The sequence below is a fragment of the Catharus ustulatus genome, chromosome Z, assembly GCF_009819885.2.
Source record: "Catharus ustulatus isolate bCatUst1 chromosome Z, bCatUst1.pri.v2, whole genome shotgun sequence".
Classification (NCBI taxonomy): domain Eukaryota; kingdom Metazoa; phylum Chordata; class Aves; order Passeriformes; family Turdidae; genus Catharus; species Catharus ustulatus.
Window position 1 is genome coordinate 50,806,955 of NC_046262.2, and position 21,578 is coordinate 50,828,532.

The window sequence follows — 21,578 nt, forward strand, 5'->3', positions numbered from 1 at the left end:
TGACGCTAGCCTGATACACGTTACACAAATCTCATTTAAGTGGAAAAATCTCAATTGTGTAGTTTATATCCAAATTCAACCCAACTTCCACTTTACTCTTGCAACATGTATAATTGTATCTGCACCCTACAAGGCTGTTCAAATTATCAAAAAGCCTCTCTAGCCTGCATGAAGGAACAGAACAATATCACTACACACGAAACATACCTGGGCTTGGGCACTCGTTCGTCAGGAACTGGTGTCCATGTGGAGTCTGGAGATTTTTGTTCTTTGAATCTCCCAGTAAATACAGTGGCAATGTCAAGCATGTCATAGGCACAGACTGCAGAGCCAGGGATGCTGCAAAGTGACATTTCCCAGAAATTGTTACTCATTCTGCAGTTATGCATGAAACTTGGGCGAAAAAGGCTCTCTAAGTTATGCTTTCTAGAAGTCTTCCTGCCCCAGGTTACTCATTCCTGAACTCTGAATCTGGTATTAACAAGAAAAGACAGCCCCATGGAAAATACCAATATCAGTGAACACCAATCAGCTGGGAGCTCCTGCCAGGAGAATTTATTTCAAAGCCTCTACAGAAAGAAGTAATTGCAATAATCTTGAAGAAGGGAAAGAATCAGTGAAACTCTGGCTATCACTGTCAATTTATGAGGAGTAATGGCCAGCCTCATTCAGAACCTATTATTTGGAAATCTAAGGTCTCCTAAATCATACCATCTCTCAGTACCAACTCCTGTAGTCCCTGCCATGCCTCAAAAAATGCATTGCAGACAGTTCAGAAGTTGGTTTTAATCAAACTGGAAGCGTGCTGCACTGTGCCATTTACCTGGCTTTTACATGTAATTCGTTCATGCTCCCACAGCCTGACACACATTAAGTGTTCCCAAAGAAAAGGAGTTAACTGTGCTCAGGAGTTTGCTCTACTCAATGAAACATAAAGAGTTTATAGAAGCAAATTTGATATTATTTTAAGATCACAGCATTGCAAATTTCAACTTTTTGAATACTCACATGCAACTGCATGTAAGCATTGTCCAAACATAGTTTTATTTTTACAAACATACTTTCTGAAAGGCTTACAAGGTTACCATGATCACTCATTTGGAAGCATGAAACATTCATTTATCCTCCTTTCTTTTTCTTTTTTTTTTTTTTTTTTTCTTTAACTACTGTATTAGTGACTGACTTCCACCACTTTATTTTACTGGGAAAATAGCATGAACCCAGCTGGCTGAGGCTTTCAATCTACTAGCTCTTAGCTATTAGGTTATTATATATCAAAGAAAAAATGCAGCAACTATAATGCTGTTACAGAGGATTGAGCTAAACTCCTAAAGGTATAAAAATTGATAAAAAACCAACCATTTGAATAGTTAAAAATTTCAAAATGCTTTTTACTCAAGAAAAACAAGTTGGGAGGCAGTACAGCAGTCTTTGATCTCCACAGATTTGTCTTTTTATAAGAAAGGAAACTTCAAAGCTCTATATTAATGTGATACTACACAGCAGGAGTTTTAAATGGAGGCAGCCATATACATGTCGATGTAAGCGATGGTCAAGGGTTTTTTGGTCACACAGAGGACCTCATTCTAAAAGACAGCTCAAGACACACTCCAGCTAAAATATATTGCTCATTGCTGAATTAAGTCTTAAAGAAAAAAATCCAACCATAAAATCTTGAGGTGTGTTACACACAACTGCAAGTGCTGAGACCCATGCTCAACCCACAACCACACATGGATGGAGGTATTGCTGTGCTGAAAGGACTGCAACATCTTTTACTCTGGAGAGTGGCAGATGGCAGGTCTGTAGTACAATGCAGTGGTAAGGATGGAGCACTGTGGGTCACAGCCAAGGGGGTCCAAGCCTCCTCTGAATACTGGACTACAACTTCACACTGGCTTCTACCCAAGTGACCTCTGATTAGACTGAGGAATCTCTTCCACCTCAGTCTAGAAGAAAACTTTGTTCTAGACACCAAAGGTATTTGCTGCAATTTTTCTTTAGTGGAGGAGAAATGAGAGATGTTTTTATGTCAGAAGCAGGTTCCATAGAACTACAGAATCACAGAATATCCTGAACTGGAAGTGACTCACAAGGATCACTGAAGTCCAACTCCTCCTGCAAAGGACACCCCAAGAATCACACCATGTGCCTGAGAGCATTGTCTAGATGGTCTTTGATGTCTGTCAGGCTTGGTAACCTGTAAAGACTCCCTGTGGGGAGTCTGTTCTGGTGCCCAACCACCCTCTGGGTGAAGAACCTACTTTTTCTAATATCCAACCCAAACCTCTATGACTCAGCTTCCTCAAGTCCTCTTACAGGTCACCAGAGAGCAGAGATTGGTGCTTTCCCCTCCTCTTCACCTCATGAGGAAGCCCTGAGCTGCTATGAGTTCTTCCCTCAGTCTCCTCCAGCTGAACAAGCCAAGTGGCCTTGCTCACTCCTCATACACCTTCCACTCAAGTCCTTTGCCACCTTTGTAGCTCTCCTTTGAATGGTCTCTAATACCTTATCACCCTTCTTATATTGTGGCACCCAGACCTGGCCCCAGCACTGGAGCTAAGGCTACCCCAGAGAAGAGGAGAGCAGAGCAGAGCAGGACAATCCCCTCCCTTGCCTGGCTGTGATGCTGTCCCTGATGTCCCCAGGGCATGGGGGGCCCTCCTGGCTGCCAGGGCTGCTAATAAACTGTCTCCATGAATATATGCCTTCCTGCCCCCTTCCATGTCTGACACAACCTGCGGCCTATAAAACGGTATTTTTTTTTACACCAAATACTTAGATTTAAAAATGCAAGACTTAAGGAAAATAATTATTCATGACACACCACAGGAAGTACTAGCAGAGTGAGAGGACAATCTCAGTTTTGAGATAATTGCAAGATGCAATCTATTTTCTGATGCTGAGTCTCTATTTGTTCACCTGTTTTTATTAAACCAGTTTACATGAAAAGAGATAATCTTAATTTAAACTTGTATTCCCTATTGGTGACATAATTATTCCATTGCAGTTCCTATTGTTTTGATGTCAAAAGCAGTGATTACACATTACAGGCCCAGGCTTACTCTCATTTGAAGTCAGCTCTGTGAATGACCTCACTGAGGTCAGGCTTTGACAAGGGGTGGCAAAAGTACAGCAAAACTAAATGAATTTCATCAATAAAATTCCTCTTTCAGCTCTAGTGTTACTCTGTGAAACTGCGATATATTTTTTAATTAGAAAGCTACTGTTTTTTTAACTTCTCTGGGAGTTCTCAATAATTAGATACAGTTACTCGTCTAATAACTTCCAGAGAAGCACGCTCTAACGTGTGACAGTAATAAAATCTGTACAGATGAACTGATGCTTTTGGATAACCATGCAAACAATGAAATAGGTGTTCTGGGGACCCTCCTTCCCAGACAGCAAGACCTTGGCTCTCCCAGGAGAGTCAGAGGGCAGCAGGGTCAGTGCAGGGTCAAGGATCAATGCAAGAATCAAGAGGAATGCATAAAACAAAGAGAAGGAGATAACCCGGTTCTTGGAGGTTTAGCTGTAAATAGAACAGACACAGTCCTTTCTTTGTGAGGAAAAAAGCACCCTGTATTTTCTTATTGGAATAATATTCTGCAAGGTACACACTGCAAACTTCTTGGTGGCTGATGTGAACTACTCTCATGTAAAAAAAAGTGCATCCAAGGAACTTCTCCAGATAGTAAATGGCTGAAAGCCACCCTAAGTCATCAGGTATGAAGTAAGCAACACCAGGGTACCTTAAATTTAAACACAAACTATCAGGGCACATAATAATTATGTTGTATAAGCAATACAGCATGCAGCGAAAAAGGAACTGCAGCAAAAAGCAAAACATACGGGAAATAGAAGGTAAAAGATTACTGTGACTCTTACCTATTATATGGAGTAGAGAATGTTGCTAAAACAACATCCCGGCCATTGAAATGGATAACATCTGTGACTGCCTGCAGTATGTTAAAGTAGAAGTGTGAGTCGCCAGGAACTGAGCAGTTCAGCCGAGCCTTGAGAAAGGAAGTCCACTGTTTTTCCAGAACTCTCTGAGATCCTCCCATGTCATTTTTGCAAACCTGGGCCACCCTTGGGAAAACTACCTGGAAGGATTAGAGCAAAAATAATGGAGAAAATGAAATGTTTGTTTGACCTAAAGGCTTCATTGGAATACTGCCTTTAAAACATTTAGAATAACACAGCAAGGTGCTTAATTTAATACTACTTTTCTATAATCTGTGACAAATAAGAAACAGAGAAAAATTAAGCTTTGGAACAGTGTGCTATGAAAGATAAGATTGTGGCATTTACTACACAGCCATAAATCCTTCAGGAGATCTGTTCTCAACCCATATAAAACTCATTTCCATACAGACTGCTTAGCTTTCTATTTCCCCAAACAAAAGCACATTTCATATTCACCATCCCTGCAACCCACACTGCTGCTCTGATTCCTGTGTTTTCAGCACTTAAAAACTATGCAAATCTTGCTGGGCTTTTATTCCTGCTCTCCACCTTTGTGACCTTGGTCAGCTTTTCTGACTCCGTAGTCCGAAAGCTATTGTGAAATTAGCAAAAATGCAGAAAGTGTTTAATTATTCTTTGCAGAATGGCAGAGCACAAAATTCCTACCCCTGTTTACTCAGCACTCTAATTCATATTTCTTACAGAAAAATTTCTTCCCACTTTGGAATCTGTTTCAACAATTATCTACTATGTTGAACTAAATACATTAGCCTTGTGTTTTTTATAATTTCAGAGAAGAGACTCTAGCATTCACCATCACTGTAAGAAACCACACATTTTCCTTTCAAGACACAGCAATGTTTCACTCCTGCCAACCTTTTGGCTTGAGCAATAGGAATCTTCTCAAAATTCTGACCTTGTCATCATGATTTATGGTTCTCATTTCAAGGTCACTTGTAACAGCATTGGTCCAAGAATAGCGTAAATTTTCCTCCTCCTGAATCTGGCAAAGTCATTCAAGGCAATGTTTTTGCCTTGTTTTTGCCTTGTTTTGCCCTTACCTTTCCCATGCTGTTGTACTCCACCGCTATTTCCCGGAAGAAGAAGTATATGTAATTGCCATAGTCAACTGCCTGAACAAAATATGGTTCTGGAAAAAAAAAAAACAGCAACCCAAGACACCTGATTTAGGCACCACATACAGGATACAGAATGCAAAGTGAAGCCAAATACATTCACACTTAACATCCAGAGGTGAAACATCTGTGCTTGACAAACTTGATCAGTTTTCAGAATGAACAAATCACTGCTGTAGAAGAATCACTGTCTGGGGACAGGAGAGCTGGGAACAAATCTGTGTAACGTCACTGCAAGGTAGTTAAGTCTCTCCCACTAATACGTCTGCCCTGATGGAGTAAAGGGAAAGGTAAACAGGCATTTATAACTGTATGCCTGAGGGGACCAAGCAGTGCTCTTTATGGCAGCCAGGCTGTGAGCTGAGGGAATAACAAACCACGTAGCTGTTTCTGCCCACATGTGTCTGTAGCAGCAAGCAAAGTGGGACAGCTAAAAGTTGACACCTGGCAAAACATTTCTGCATGCAGAAAAGGACTTGAAACTATGGCTTTGCGCTCTGTTAAAATCACTCCAAATGCTAACAATTCTTAACACCTACATGAAGCTAAACAGCACCACCCTTAACAATGAAGGCATTTAGAGCACAAAAATTGCCTAATTCAATGGCAGTAGTACAATCCTTAAGAACTGTAACAGAAAGGCTTTGTGCAATATTCCCATAATTTTAGTTTCATTAATGAATCTTAACATTACAGGACAAACCTTTCATACTTCATAAAGCCTTGATTGTTACCTAACAGTGCTGTGGCAGGAATATTTTCAAACACAGACCAAGCACACAAAGCCCTACAAGCTCCAACTTTTCCATCCAACAGACATAAACTGGTGGATTTCAGCTTGGAAAGCTCACTGGAATGCTTATTCTGATCTACCCAGCTCACAGCTTCTGTCAAATCCAGTAACTTGGAGAAGAAAGAGATAAACAGATCAGAGTAAGCAAGAGATGTAATCTACTTCCTTCTTTCTGCCAGAAAGCATCGGTGAAATGAAATGACAAAGAGGTCTGTCAGAAACCCAAGGCTCTCATCAGAGATGCTGCTTTTTTCACTGTGTTTGTTTATCTACCTTTCAACCACTTGGAGTCATGTTTAACTGTCCGCAGAGTTGGGCTGTCTCCAAGGCTCCGGTATATCACTGCATCTATTGCAAGGAAGTCGGTCACTGTGGCAGAATACAGCTTTCCCTCTGGGGAGGATGGAAAGAAGAAACAAGAGGGGAGGAGTGTTAGGGGCAATACAATCGCTGCTTCTCTCATCAGTCAGATGAGAAGGGGAAACAAAGCCATCACAGTCTCCTTAGGAACACTGAAGGAAGAAAAAAATCCAGCTAGGTAAACGGAACTCAGTACTGAACAGGCAAGTCACCACTTTGCAAAATGGCAATTTTAGAGGGATCCTGTGGAAGAAAAGAACCTTTTGGAATAATTCTTCTTCAGTTTAGGTATGTCATACTGAACTACCCTATCCAGTTACATGCCACTAGTTCAATGCTCAGAAATTCTGCCTAGGTATGTCAGCAAAACAAATACAACAGAACTGTTAGTTTTAACTGGGAGTGCAAACCAGACAGGGTTTGAAGACTGTCAGCTAATCACACTTATGAAAATTTCTCCCCTTGAGAGCACTTCTGCTCTGCCAAAGATCACTAACAAAAAATTAAATAGCGTGCTGGGAGCCCTGCCGAAACAGGAATGAAAAGAGATGGAGGAGGATTGCCCATCAATATTTCTTTTCTAGCATGCATTTTAGGCATTTCCCATATGAATTACGCATTTCTCTCTCTTAAAGAATGGAGTGGTAAGATAGGGCCTGCAAAATGGCACCCCAAGGACAACCAAAACATACAAAACTATAAGGACATAAAAGCACAAGGTTCTGCAACATTTTAAAACTTTATTTGTTGTGTATTCTGTTTGCAGGTCTTGGTAACTGTACAGGACTGTTTTCATGTGTGAGACAGACCCTGGAACACAATGTCTGTTAGAAGCACAAGCAGTGCAGCATGAGCACACAAAATTGTGTCTCTATTGTGTCTGCATAAAAATCAGAATTGTCTACATCTCCTTTGACAGAGATTATGTTGGTGCCTTGAAGGCACCAGAACTGAAGACATTCCCAGGATAAAGCAGAGAGGCTTCTATTGGTCAAGGTCTCCTCATTACACTTTCAGACAACATTTAATTTAAGACTGGGAGGGAATCTCATTAATGCATACAACTGTCTGAAAGGTGGTTGCCAAGAGGATGGTGTTAGACTCTTTTCACTGGGGCCCTGCAACAGGACAAGGAACAGTGGCCATAAACTAAAACTCAAGAAGTTCCACCTCAAGACAAGGAAGGACTTCTTTATGTTGAGGGGGGCAGAGCACTGTAATAGCCTTCCTTTGGAGGTTGTGGAGTCTCCCTATCTGGAGGCATTCAAACCCACTTGGACACATTCCTGTGTCACTGGCTGTAGATGACCCTGCCTTGGCAGGGTGGGTTGGCTGGATGATTTCCAGAGCTCCCTAGAAACTCTGTGAGTCTGTGACTTTCAGCTCCAGATTTAAAATTCAGACTGTTTTTTATTAGCAGTACTGTATGCTATGTTCTAAGTCATGCAATTCTTGTCCTTATTTGGCTACTTAAGAATTATCATTTTTGATTTGCAAAACAGAAAAAATAATTACAATGTGTCCCACCCCCCACAAATTAAAAGCGACTAAAAAGCTCAATTGTTTAGATATAGATGTCTGAACTCAAGTTAATACAACCACACTCTCATTTTCTTTCCTGCCAAGTTCCTGTGACCAGCTACATTCACACATATCAGCTATAATAGCTACAGGCTGCAAGAAGAGCCATATTCATGTAAGTGCATCCAGTAAACTCAGATGACCTGGATTAGTGCCCTAAACTGTTCTGAGACTGTTCTGTTTCATTGCACTCTGAAAAGTTAGCATGGGTATCAATATGTAAGACATTTATAACAGTGATTTTCTGAAGCTAGCAGATTTATGGAACATATTCTACAAATATTTATTTGAACTGTATCAAAGGTATTCCAAATCACCATGAAGGAGTATGACCATTTCTATAAATATTCTCTTTATTTTCAAATAATACAAGTATTTCTTCAGTGACAAATTTGGAGTAATCTTTCTGAACTTCATCTGTATTCAAAGTGAAAGTTTACAATAGGCTGGTAATAAAGTCTTTCTCGGCCAATGCACTGAAAAAGACCCTTCTGGAAGGTCATTCTGACTGCACCAAGAATAGGGAGTGTGAGATACATGGGAAAAATAATTCTCTGAAGCAGTTGCTCTCTTTCCATGCTTTATCCTTTGTACAATTAGAGAATTTCTACTGTAACTTTCTGCCTGTGACTGTAATTAAGAAATCACATACTACCATTATCATCATTATCACTATTCTTGAAACAAAAGGACCCATTTATTTGCACTATAAAGAGTAAAAAAAAGAAATTGAAACAGGTTATAACATCTCTGTGAGGCAGATGATGATACCTCAAACATAGTAGTGCTTAATAGGGCTCCTTTGGTTATGGACTCATTTGAGAGTGGCTGAAATACTTGCACATTCTTAAATCTTCAGAGGAATAGCTTAGTTATTTCCATGTGAGTACCCAGGCTCTGTTTTACAGCATCACACCTGCTGAGGAGGACTCACATTATCATGGATGATGTCTTTATTATTTTCACCACCTATCTAACAGCCACACCTAAGAAAAGATCAGCAGAGTTCACACTAAGAGAAGTTCAATAAAGAAGTTATTTAATCAGGAATTCCTGAAGAGGTATACAAAAATACCGCACAATCAACGGCCAAAATTAACCTCATTTATAAGATCTCACTTTTTCTAAAAATTGTAATAGGAATGTGAGTTAACACTATTCTGCTGCATGCAGTATAAATCACCTTTAACCAATACACTTCTCTCCTGTCTTCAGCAACTGGTAAGACCATATTAAGATGTTTTCACGTTTAAAAAAAAATAATCACCTTCCCTTTCCTTCTAGATCTAGAAAAGGGCATGCCACAGCATTTTCCCTAACTTCCTCTTATTATGAATGTTATCTTAGGCTTAGAGTTGTTAAAGAGTATATCCTGCTTAATCCTCATTAAAGCTTACACAAGCCTTGACTTCCTTTGACGTTCACAAGAGCTGGATGCAGCCAGAAATGGTGCCTCATACTGGACATATTATCAAGAATACAGGAAGCACTGAAATATTGATCCAGGAAACTCAGGCTTCATGCAATTTTGGTGACAGTGGGGTTAATTCCAGAGAAGGGAAGGCATTTTTTGCTAGGAATTTCCTTATGCCCTCAATTTTTAGTAATTGTTCAATCCCTTTGACACCTTTTAGGTATCCTGGGCTCAAGCAAGAGGCACAGTGTTATCCCAAACCTGGGTTGCAGGATAGAAAGTAAAAAGTTTATTGCCATCATTTTACCTGCAAACAATGCAACATTGGCATGCTTTGCATCATAGGGGCACCTGGCCATTCCACTGAATTCCTCTTCCAGATAGTCCAAGGTATCCATCTGAAAAATCAAAGGGAGCTCCTCAGATAGAGAAAGAAAGAAAGAAAAATTCTTACCCAGGATGAGGTTTATTCTCAGAAGAGATGTTTCTTCTTTTCTGGGCAGAGAAGAAGGCCCTTTCTCTAACTCTACTGACTACAAAGTAAAAACTTGACAAAAATGATGGTATTAAATAAAATAAGCCTGAAAAATGTATGTCCAGCAAGTCAGGCACTCTTTTTGGAACTAATCATTATCACCCTGACACATTTTAGAAAAGTCTTTATTTTATCTGCAAACAAGTTTTGTTTTGAACTGTAGCAGGCTATGTGGTCTGTGGTTCTGGCAGGGCTCCAAAATGTATCCTCAACAGTGACCCAACAGAAGCGCTCTTAAACACAGAAAAGACTGCAAACCACAGCACTCAGAAGAAACAACACTACGACAATTATCTCTGTGTGCATTTTTCTCCCCCAAGTCCAGAGATCTTTCTGTTCTAATCTCAACAGTGGCGTTCTCTTCCTTGATTTGCATATTCAGAAAGATGCTCTTCAAGTTTTACTACACCAGTTGAGTCCGTGCCACAGAGAATCCTCTTACCACCAGGCAAGACTTAATCTGTGCAGGAATTGTAAATTCTGAGATTTATCTGTAGCTCCTGGGAAATAAATTTATCCTTGGCACTGACAATAACACAAATATACAGATTGACTTTACATGAAGTTCAAGAAGGTTTGGTGAGCTAAGGGAGAATTGTACACCTCTTACCTCTTTAAGATGCTTACACTACAGTATTTTGGGAATAAGAACCTTTGTACCATATTCAGGCAACTTGTCCAGCTCATACTGTATAGATCACATACAGTAAAGTTTCACAGAGCATGAGAAATAACCCACACAGCACCATCAACTTAAATCAACTTTTAATTTGGATGCTACAGCTTCCAAGTCCTTCAGAGGATGAGTTGTGATTATTTGTTTTCTTTAATGTATCCCTCCTGTCAAAATCCACTCTGAGGGGAGTTAGCTGTGTTTACTCAAAGGCTGAAAAGCATTTCATGTGATAGTGAGAGGACATTTCATGCACCAAACTCCACACCCCCACAACCACTGGCATGTTTGAGGGAGAGCCCTGCTTTCCGTTAGGCACATGTATAGTTCTCTCCCTGTATAATGAAGGAACACACAGAGGAAAAGCCAGGGCAGAGGCCTGGAGTAAGGGTGCCTCACTTCAGGATGCCAAAGAAAGCTGTAATTGTATCAAAAAGACAACTTCCATGCAAGGAGACTGGCTGAGATTTGTAAGCCTCATTAATGGCATTCAGAGATAAAAAATTACAGTAATTTCACGATTATAAACTGCACCATTTTGATTTGCTCCCAACCCAGAAGTGCGACTTACACTCAGGAGCGGCCAATATATGAACAAATTTTGGAAATTTACCAACCCAGAAGTCCAAGCCCACAGCAGCCCCAAGCTGAGCCGGAGTCCGGCTGGCCCCGGGTGGCAGGGCAGTGGCGGCGCTGCCCAGCCCCAGGAAGCGCGGTGGCGGCAGCAGCCAGGCACACTGCACCGCCGCTTCCTGACAGCAGCGGTCGGGCATGCCGCTCTCCCTCTTCCTGGCGGCAGTGGCCGGGCACGCCGCACCCCTGCTTCCCAGCGGCAAGTGGGGCCAGGGCCACTCCCTGGCGGCCGCCCCGAGCAGGGCTGAGCCAGTAAATCCCGCGATCCAATGATTCTGTTACTGATTGGCAACTTTGTGAAAGATCCTCGCTGGTAACGAAAGTGCGGCTAATAATCCGGTGCGGCTTATATATGGACAAAGACCTAAACGTTGCTGACACCCGGAGCTGTGGCTTATAATCAGGTGCGGCTTGTAATCGTGAAATTACTGTACAAACTATACTAGAAGACTAAATACAGCCCTGAAATCAAGAAGCTTCATTGCCTACTGGGAGCAAGCAAGGAAAGAAAGAATGAAAGAAAAAGCTGTTAACACAGTACCTAACTGTAACTGTGAAGTTACACTGGTTTGTATTCTTACTCAAATTTGGTTCTTCCTCCGCAGACTGGAAGAAAATACTACTCTGCATTTCTCTCCTGTGTTTTCTAAACTGCAGCCATTATAGTGGCTAAATGAGGTAAAGCTCCATTGCACAAAAATCAAGGAAAAGCAGCAGTTATGGTGAATACCACCAGGGAAGTAGTTGTCCTGGATGTTAACATCTTTATTCTGCTTTTATACAATAAATCTGAATGCAAAACCTGAATGACAGTTGTGATTTTGTCAGGAGCAGCGTTAGTAAAACTGAATTTTATTTTTACAGAAAAAAGATGAGAAATGACCTGTGGGACTTAACAGTGTCTAGAAAAGCAGAGTCCGGATGTCAAAAGCCTAAAAAAAATTATTTCAAAGCTACTCCAGAGACATCCACTGTTGGGTGTTATATCAGAATGTAACGGTGAAAGCCTAAAAAAATGGGAAACATTTCAATAAATGGGTCCTATTAGAATGGGTTACACTATACCCAAGGAATTAATGTCAAGTACACATGGACCAGCAGAGTTTCTACACTGCTCTAGGTAACATTTTGGCTTGCAGGTCCCCAGCAAGTATATACATCACTGTCCTGCTGTACTGTTCCTTGTGGAGATCTGCTGTTCCATCACTTCCACAGCTCACAAAGCCACAGGATCTCCACAGAGTCCCTGTCTGAGGGGCTCACAAGAATCTCAGGTTTTGCATGCTATGCCCTCAAACATCTTGAGAACCGGTTTTGTTATTGAGAACAGTGCAACAGAAATTTTAAGACACGCTACTCAGAGGTAACCCTAATATTAGTCTATGACTTGATGTGAGTGTCAGTGACAAGCTGAGGAACTTTCTGAGGAGTGACTACATCCCCAGGCAGGGATCTGAAGGACTCTGCACCTATGGAGGGCAATGCAAAGTGGCAATGCCTTTGATGTGCAGGAGCTGCAAAGAACTAGGTATTCAGACTGAGATTTTCCCAGAAATCAAATCAACATTGAACTCAGTAGCACTGAAACAAGCCAGGACAAATTTTTCAAAAGTTGGATGGTGCACAGCTGAATGACAACTTCATGCTGCTGTCACAATAAATCCAACCAAAAGACAAAGCATAAGTGGAATTCCACAAACAGATTACATACCTTGTAGTTCCTGCAAGAAGGGTTGAATGCATTTGTTCCACAGATAAACAGTGTATCTTCATTTCTTTTTAGGAGAACCTTAATAAAATTATGACATTCATCCTGAAGAAAAATAATAGAAACTATTTCAACTACTGCATTTTGAGCTTTTATTTTTAAGCAGTGATATTTCAGTGTCAGGTTTAAAATTAAATTGGCTGGAACCCACTGTGATACTCTGGCCTTATTTTGACTATGTTTAACTGACAATGAGAAAATTGTAATTAATTTATATTATAGTGGTTCAAAAATTACAAAGAGCTGAAGATACAGCATTCATATTACAGCTCCTAGTTTGCTGTTGTTGACAAAGGTGAATTTTGTTTGAAAATTGTTGCTTTCCTGAAGAGGGAAAAATCTGATCTTGTCACCTGTGCCACTATCAGTCAGTGACAGCACCACTACTGGCACAAAGCTTCTGTAACTGGAAGGGGAGGTAGATGCAAAGAATCAAAAACTCTGCATCTAATTAGGGTATTACTTGTGCCAGTCATAGGTTACAGGGGGTGGAACTGGTGTGAGGAACAGTCCTTCTACAGCCCCACATTCATGTTTTCTGATTCTTAACCCAAATTTCTCAGTAAACTCCCATGGGGGATGGACAGCAGCCCTTGGCTTTTGAAGCAATGGTAAGTAAAATCAGTATATTAAGCATTATTACCTGCTCAGTGCCTGAAGTATTTCAGGATATTGCTGTGGCTTCTGTCGTAATATTTCATCACATTCAAAGAGAACTACTTTTGCAAATTAAAGCCTTCAGTGAGTTGATGGAAAAAACAATTACTGGTAAGAAGTGAATGGCACGATCCATTCCACATCACAGACTGAGATAACAGTGATGCAACTAAACCATAGTGGCAGTTGGAGAAGAAATGAAAATTGCCTACCTTATGTTTTCCCTTCATTCTGCATGTGTCTACATCAGCTTGTCTAGATTTCCATGTCAATTTCTGCAAGAATAAAGAGAGAAATCAATTAGAACTCTGGTTTTTTACTTTTCATTTCAGAAGTAGAAGTCCCCTAGGGGAGACTAGCTTTTGAACATACATTTATTGAAAGTTTTCTGCACTCTTTCTCCATGATTAATTCACCACAACAATGAAGGTTTAGTGAAGTGGAGCATTCATTTAACTTTGTTTTGCCTCCAGTTCATGAGACTGGAAACCCATTCCTTTTTCTTTAAAACCTAAACTAACAGAATTCAACAACAGGCCAACACTGAAAAATGTGTTCTTTTCTTAAAAGTACTAGATGTTCACTTCTTTTAATTGATATTTCTCTACAAATCAGAATTATCATTTATGGACCATGAACCTTCACTGGATTCTAAATGAAATATGCATTCTCAAAGACAACATTTTAGATCTGGACAGAAATAAAATTCAGGTAATTCTTATCACTTCTATTCAGCTAACAAGCTCCCAGAGTTTTTCACCTGCCAAGGGACTGCTGACTTTATCTGCTAACACTCTTCCTCCTGAAGATTTACCAGTAAATCCCAGATAGGTTTTTTTTTTTGACTGTTAAAAAACGGTCACATGTGGAAGGCTTATTAATTATAATAAAACATTGTTTAAAATCACATGGTCTAATATGGCATCACCTTAGACTGCCATGATAGTTCTGACAGTGCTCCTGATCAGTAAACTGAGGCACTGTGCATTCACGGAGGAGTCCAAGCTGAAAGAGTAACCATGAATGCTCATTTCCATTATACGCTTGGGGCCTAACTTTTTGCTGAGTCAAAAAATTAATTCTCAGCATCATTCATACTTATAATGAAGCACTGTCCCATCCTCCAGTGGAATTCATCCAATGCCCAAATTTGTATGATCTTCTGTTAAACCAAGGCTGTGTTTAACATGTGTTGCACAACATGAATGCAATGCAAAGGAGCAGAAGGGAGATTGTTTTCAGTATGTTCATGTTATATATTATAGCAAAGCAGACAAAGTTTTTCTTCATTTGAATGTAATGTCCCATGAAGATAATGTGAATACATCTACAAAGTGATGTTATAGTAAGATTTTATTTAGTCAGTTCTTGCATATGAAAATATGTAACTTGCTTCTTATGATGAAAGTTTCAGTAGACTTAATTGGGATAGTCTAGTTGTTATAGAAAACTGCTGCATATAAATGAATAGATGTTTGACAGATGTTCCATCAGGGACCTCATCATATTTCAGTACAGATTGCTTATCAGTCCAGCTAAACCACTTATCAGAAATTTGCAGAGGACACGATTGCTATTCTAGCTCTCCCCAAATATGATTAGCAACGCCATCGTACTTGCTTATTACAGTTTTACAGCAGTGCTGGCAAGTTCTTTAAAACCATGTCATCATCCTATTTATTTGAAGCTTATTCTAGTGTCCTTGGTTTCTGGATGATGATAAAAGTTACTTACTTTGCTAAAATAAATTTCTTCTGTATGGGATGTGTCCATATCAACAGTATAAATATGGTCCCTGTAAACAAAAGCAAATGAATACGAAGTCAAATGGAGTAGTTACACAGTTCATTTTCTGTAAGAGACCTATCTATCACAAGATAATCTATAATCCATTAAAAAAAAAAGGAGAGGTCTTACCAGGAAACATTGCTGGCAGCATCTCCTGCTTCTCCCACAAAAGCATTTTTACATATAAACTGTTTGCCTTCCCATTAAGAGAAAAAAGGAAAACTACTGCAAAACTTCAAAGTAAGATTCCTTCCCAAAAGCAATTATTTAAACAAATGAGATTTGGGAAAGGAGATAAGTCTCACATGACTTCTGCTCTATCAGTCCTACAGCAGATATCAGTCCTACAGCACAATCTAGCATGCAGATGTTATCCTGTATCCTGAAATCAGTAGCGATAGCTTTTAGGGCACCCTTTGCAAGATTCCTGGGGTAGAAGGCACTGTGCCACATGGAGCCATTTCAGGTAAAAGAGAGGTTTCCCTTTTTCGTTTTTCCTTTTTCCCTGTCCATCCCTACAATAAGCTGCCAATCTCTTCTTGGAAAGGGGAAATAGACACAGCTACTCAAGTAAAGAGCTATTTTTAGACATTCTCTTCATGTAAGCTGAGAACAGGGCAGCTCTGTACAGAACCCAAATGTTGAAAAAAACCACAAATCTACAATGCTGTAGTAACCAGCACATCAAATTTGGGCTGAGATCTCATTTTCCCTTGAAATAAAATTGGATTTTTTTCAACATGCAGAAAGCTGCACAGCTGAAGTATGATCCACAGCACTGGAGGGGTCTGCTGAAAGCAGAACACAGGCTCTTCCCAGTTTAGAAATCCCTGCTCTCGAGCTTAGCTTCATTTTTATTGGGTTTTGGAGAAATAGTGCTAGTCTCTTTAAACAAGACAAACACAGAATACTGCTACAAGAGAAATAAACAACACTTCTCTGAAATGGAGAAAAGAGGCATCATTGTGGTAGGGAACCAGCTTTTAAAAATTTGTCTCCTATGGAGCTTGAGGCTGTTTGCTTTGTAAGATGCCAAATTGAAGAGTTGATGGATTTTCTTCTCCTCCAGACTCTAAAACCAGAGCTGTCATTTACGTCCAAGATTGGTTTAATACTTCAGCTTATTGTTTGCCTGACTTCAGTGACAGAGCAGGGTCAGGGTTGATTCTGGAATAAAATTACCTATTAGCACGATATCAGTTTCACAGATTACGTCATGGTTCCATTTTTATGTGCATTGCACTTTATTGCTGTCACTCCTGCTATGTAAAAGTGGGGGGAAAACGTATCTTAAGCTGCAAATGAGGCACAGGTGGATCTCTAAAAACCTTCTTCTGGCACAGTTCTTGGTTTTATTCATCAGCCTCACTTTCCAGAGGTTACAATTTTTTCATTTTCAACAAGACAATTAGAAAATACAGCAGTGGTACTCAGAAAGAGCCAAGGTACTTAGTTCCACTCTTAATAAAACAGTCTTTAGAGGACTTACTTTCTGGTTTAAGGAACAGCTCAAACTAAACACAGATGCTAAGTTATGGGATTGTTGGAAAGAAGGTTAGCATCAGGAAAATTGCATATAATTTTCTCATGCTACAGACAAAACACAGTTGCTGACAGTATCAGTAGAGAGCAAAAGAGCTGTCAAATTTAGGGGAGAGCTACCTAATCACAGAAAACATGGGATTGTCCTCCTTCTCCTTTTCCCACTCCTGCCCAACTCCTACTATCAACTAGCTGTGGTATGTGTACAGTTTACTGCTAATTAAGTCATTTTAACACAAATTTACTTAATCCTGCAGCTTCCGTTTTTCCCACCTCCAGTCAGCAGAACTGAGTTTTGTTGCCATGGCATAATCTTGTCGAGGAAGGGAATTTAAATAATGCCACTGGCTGTGCATGGCCCTTGGCACTGGGAGCATGGTTTGGAAACACGTAACTGGAAATAAGGAGGGAGCCATCCCATACCCTGCTCTGCCTGTTTGGGTCACACATATGAGGGGTGGCAGATAATGTGAACAAAAGCTGCCACTGCACGAGACAATGAGAGGAGGAGACACGGCAAACTTAGAAAAGGGGGTGAGTGCCTGGGTGTGGACCAGTGAGAGAGAGACAGAGAGAAAAAAAAGATGCAGAGCCAGTTCTTTGCAGACTGCAAGGCAGATATTCAGACAGTAAAGCTTTATGGCCTTTGGCTGAGTAATTCTGATTTATATGGTCTGTGTATTTCTGCCTGATAACATGAAATAATGCCTTTGTGAAGTGGCACAAAACTTTATTTGGTAATAGCTAATACAGGAGTCATGTGTCCCATATGACAAAATAAGTAGCAGACTTATTCAGATAGAATTTTGTTCTATGCCAGCTGCTCATTAATAAAATGCAAGCAGTTCTCAAATCTGTGTTAGCCTTTATGGTGCACTGAAACTGTTTTGAAAGACAACACTGGATTTTCCAAAACAAGCAAACAAAAAAACCCAAAAAACAAACAACAAAAAACCCCCAACCTAAACACAACAGCCCTAAAATAAAAACTCCCATTATTTAACAATTTGTTTTGATTGTTTTTCAGATAATTGGGTAAAATATTAACTTAGGATTGCTGTATTTCAATGCATAATAAAAGCATGAAACCAATATCTCATATAATAGCCCCAGATTTATTTAGCTACAGTTTTCAATGAATCTTGTTACAAAATTCTTTGGCAAACACCTTTGCTTGTGTACAAATTTGCTCCCAGTCTCTAGATTTACTACTGCCTTTGAAGGAAATGGAGTATTTGAATTACAAACTTTCATTCACACTAGATACTGAAGGATGACTCATTTTCTGAAGTTTGTTACTTAATGATAAAAATTTCAACTGAATTTCAACTTGTATCACATAGTCTTGTCAGGCCAGGAGGGATTTTATTCAGTAACATGGAGTGGGGAAAGAATATGTCAAAGAGGTTTTGAGTTACTGAAGGAAAAAAATGTGTAAGAAGATTTTTTTTCATGCCTGCATGAGTACAAAACAGACCAGGTCTTTATTCTTCTTTGTAGGTCACAAGTTCCTAGGACTATATAAGCGGTGCAGCAAGCATTGCATCGTAGCAAGTTGCTTTATACAAAGGAAGAATGCCTATTCACATACTAGTACGTTATCTCCCAAATATTAGAATTCTTCATGTAATTTGTGCACACAGTGCACATTCATATCCCAAAACTGTTCTCTGGGTTTTCCTGCCGTAATGCCAGTTGTTTGGGCACTGAGACAGTCTAACTGTGCCAATCTCAGTCTGGGAACAAACTATGAAAACAGCAAAGCAAAATCTGCAAAGAGGATTTACCACCATCTCACTGCAAATAATTTCCTAATTTAAAGGAAAACAAAAAAGGAAAGCAAAGGGAGCTCAGCCATGAAAGGGAGGAAATCCTGCCACCACCTTTCAAACCTATTCAACCCTCTGCCCTGCCCCACTCATTATCCCATTAAACACAGCAAAAACACCAATCTCAGAGGTCAGGCAAAGCATGGGGCTTTGCCACTTGCTGCAGGGCTGGCCTCTCCTTGTGCCTACCACAGCACCACTACAGCTCCTGGGGAAGGACACCTGCTCTTGGGGAAGGACACTTGCTCCTTGCCTGGACTCGATGCTGGGTCTGAGCTCTGCCACCCAGACCCATGCAGCGTGGGCTCTGCAAGGAGCCCAGGGAAGCTGCAATTAGCCAGAGCAGCTGTGATGGCTGGGTGAGGGAACAGGTGTGTTCTCCCAGCAGCCAGGGACAGGGCTCTGAAATGTCACTCAGTGGCTGTAGCACAGTTCCCAATTGCACGGTGAGACTGACAGGCAGCTTTCCCCCACTGGACACATGCGACCACCCAGGAGAGATGGGGAGTGGCTGTCTGAGAAGAAAGCCAGGCAGCTCCCAGAGGCTGCCAAGGACTTTGGAGACAGTGCTAGTGGTGAGAAGCTGCCTGTTCAGCAGCTGTTCCCCTTCACTCTTGGCCTTCCCACCCACCACTTCTTCCATCTGCAGCAATAGCCTGGTTTTATGTGGCACACAGGTGTGTATTTTTCCAATGGAGGACCAGAAAACAGGCAGGAAACAAGTTACTACTTGAGAGACAGCTTGCAGGGAGGTCCCAAACAGGATCTGGGTCCAAGAGCTCCTAAACTGGACTGCCCACCCTTCCTAATTTGGACCCATCTTGCATTCATTCTGCATCTCTCATGTAATTCCCACTCTAAGATCGTCAATCTTCTTTGCTAACAGCAGGTAAGGAGATGAAGTGTTAATATCAGATCTCTGCCAGGTTGGCAGCTGTGTAATGGGTGTAGCCCCACTGAGGCTGATAGTGCAAGCTGAGCTAAGCAAACTGAATGGGTGGCTCTATGTACAATTTTCATAAAAAGATGTGCTCATGTCTGCACAGCATAGCTCTCAAAAAAAGTCAAGACACTAAATTCAATTAACCTTGAGGAAACATGTTTGGTTCTTTCTCTTTTGTCTTAAAATACTAAACCAATGCCTAAAATCAGCAAAATTACAGTAGTTTCACGAATACAAGCCGCACGGATTATAAGCCGCACCCCCGGTGCCTCGACAATGTTGCTGTCTTTGTCAATAGATAAGCCGCACCCCGAATATTAGCCGCACTTTCGTTCGTAGCGAGAATCCGTGCGCAGCTTTCACAAATTGGCCAATTAGTAACAGGATCGCGGCATAGCGGGGTTTACTGGCTCGGGGCGGGGCCAGGCAGGCTCGGCCCGCTCATGGTTGCCGATAGGGGTGGATGGCCCGGCTCGGCGCTACGGCTTGGCTGGGCCGGCCGGGCGGTGTTGCTGCCGCCGCCGCCGCCAGGCTCCCTGCTCCCGTCTGCACTGCCACTGCTGCGTTTGCTTGCCCTGCGGGCGGTAGTGCTGCTGCTGCCGCCGCCGCTGCCGCCGCCGCCGCTGCCAGACTCCCTGGCTCCCCGCTCCCGTCTGCACCGCCGCTGCCATGTTGGCTCGCCCTGGCCGGCACTGCTGGCCGCCGCACCGCCGGGCTCCCCCACGCTGCTAGCCCCGGTTCCCCTGGGCTCCCGTGCACTGCCAGCCCTGCTTCTACGGGGCTTTTCTCCGCCGCCGGGCAGCCCCGCGCCGCCGGGCTTCCTGCTTCAACTGTCCTCTCCTATGCAGTGTGGCTCCCGTGCACTGCCAGCCCTGCTTCTACGGGGCTTTTCCCCGCCGCCGGGCAGCCCCGCGCCGCCAGGCTCCCTGCTCCCGTCTGCACTGCCACTGCTGCGTTTGCTTGCCCTGCGGGCGGTAGTGCTGCTGCTGCCGCCGCCGCTGCCGCCGCCGCCGCTGCCAGACTCCCTGGCTCCCCGCTCCCGTCTGCACCGCCGCTGCCATGTTGGCTCGCCCTGGCCGGCACTGCTGGCCGCCGCACCGCCGGGCTCCCCCACGCTGCTAGCCCCGGTTCCCCTGGGCTCCCGTGCACTGCCAGCCCTGCTTCTACGGGGCTTTTCTCCGCCGCCGGGCAGCCCCGCGCCGCCGGGCTTCCTGCTTCAACTGTCCTCTCCTATGCAGTGTGGCTCCCGTGCACTGCCAGCCCTGCTTCTACGGGGCTTTTCCCCGCCGCCGGGCAGCCCCGCGCCGCCAGGCTCCCTGCTCCCGTCTGCACTGCCACTGCTGCGTTTGCTTGCCCTGCGGGCGGTAGTGCTGCTGCTGCCGCCGCCGCTGCCGCCGCCGCCGCTGCCAGACTCCCTGGCTCCCCGCTCCCGTCTGCACCGCCGCTGCCATGTTGGCTCGCCCTGGCCGGCACTGCTGGCCGTCGCACCGCCGGGCTCCCCCACGCTGCTAGCCCCGGTTCCGCTGGGCTCCCGTGCACTGCCAGCCCTGCTTCTACGGGGCTTTTCCCCGCCGCCGGGCAGCCCCGCGCCGCCGGGCTTCCTGCTTCTACTATCCTATCCTATGCAATGTGGCTCCCGTGCACTGCCAGCCCTGCTTCTACGGGGCTTTTCCCCGCCGCCGGGCAGCCCCGCGCCGCCGGGCTTCCTGCTTCAACTGTCCTCTCCTATGCAGTGTGGCTCCCGTGCACTGCCAGCCCTGCTTCTACGGGGCTTTTCCCCGCCGCCGGGCAGCCCCGCGCCGCCGGGCTTCCTGCTTCAACTGTCCTCTCCTATGCAGTGTGGCTCCCGTGCACTGCCAGCCCTGCTTCTATGGGGCTTTTCTCCGCCGCCGGGCAGCCCCGCGCCGCCGGGCTTCCTGCTTCTGCTATCTTCCCCTATGCAGTTGGGCTCCCGTGC

General features: G+C 43.0%; 1 protein-coding gene across 7 annotated transcripts in view; it reads right to left on the reverse strand.

Moving 5' to 3' along the window:
- Positions 1-21,578, reverse strand: part of SEMA6A (semaphorin 6A) — a 118,968-nt gene that overhangs the window by 43,075 nt on the left and 54,315 nt on the right. For all 7 annotated transcript variants that reach the window (XM_033084756.1, XM_033084755.1, XM_033084750.1 and 4 more), the window contains exons 4-11: positions 15,254-15,314; positions 13,732-13,794; positions 12,806-12,907; positions 9,561-9,651; positions 6,172-6,291; positions 5,031-5,119; positions 3,889-4,106; positions 208-339 (exon numbers count right to left, since the gene is read on the reverse strand). In XM_033084756.1, the coding sequence (XP_032940647.1) occupies positions 208-339; positions 3,889-4,106; positions 5,031-5,119; positions 6,172-6,291; positions 9,561-9,651; positions 12,806-12,907; positions 13,732-13,794; positions 15,254-15,314 (876 nt within the window). The remainder of the gene's footprint in view (positions 1-207; positions 340-3,888; positions 4,107-5,030; positions 5,120-6,171; positions 6,292-9,560; positions 9,652-12,805; positions 12,908-13,731; positions 13,795-15,253; positions 15,315-21,578) is intronic.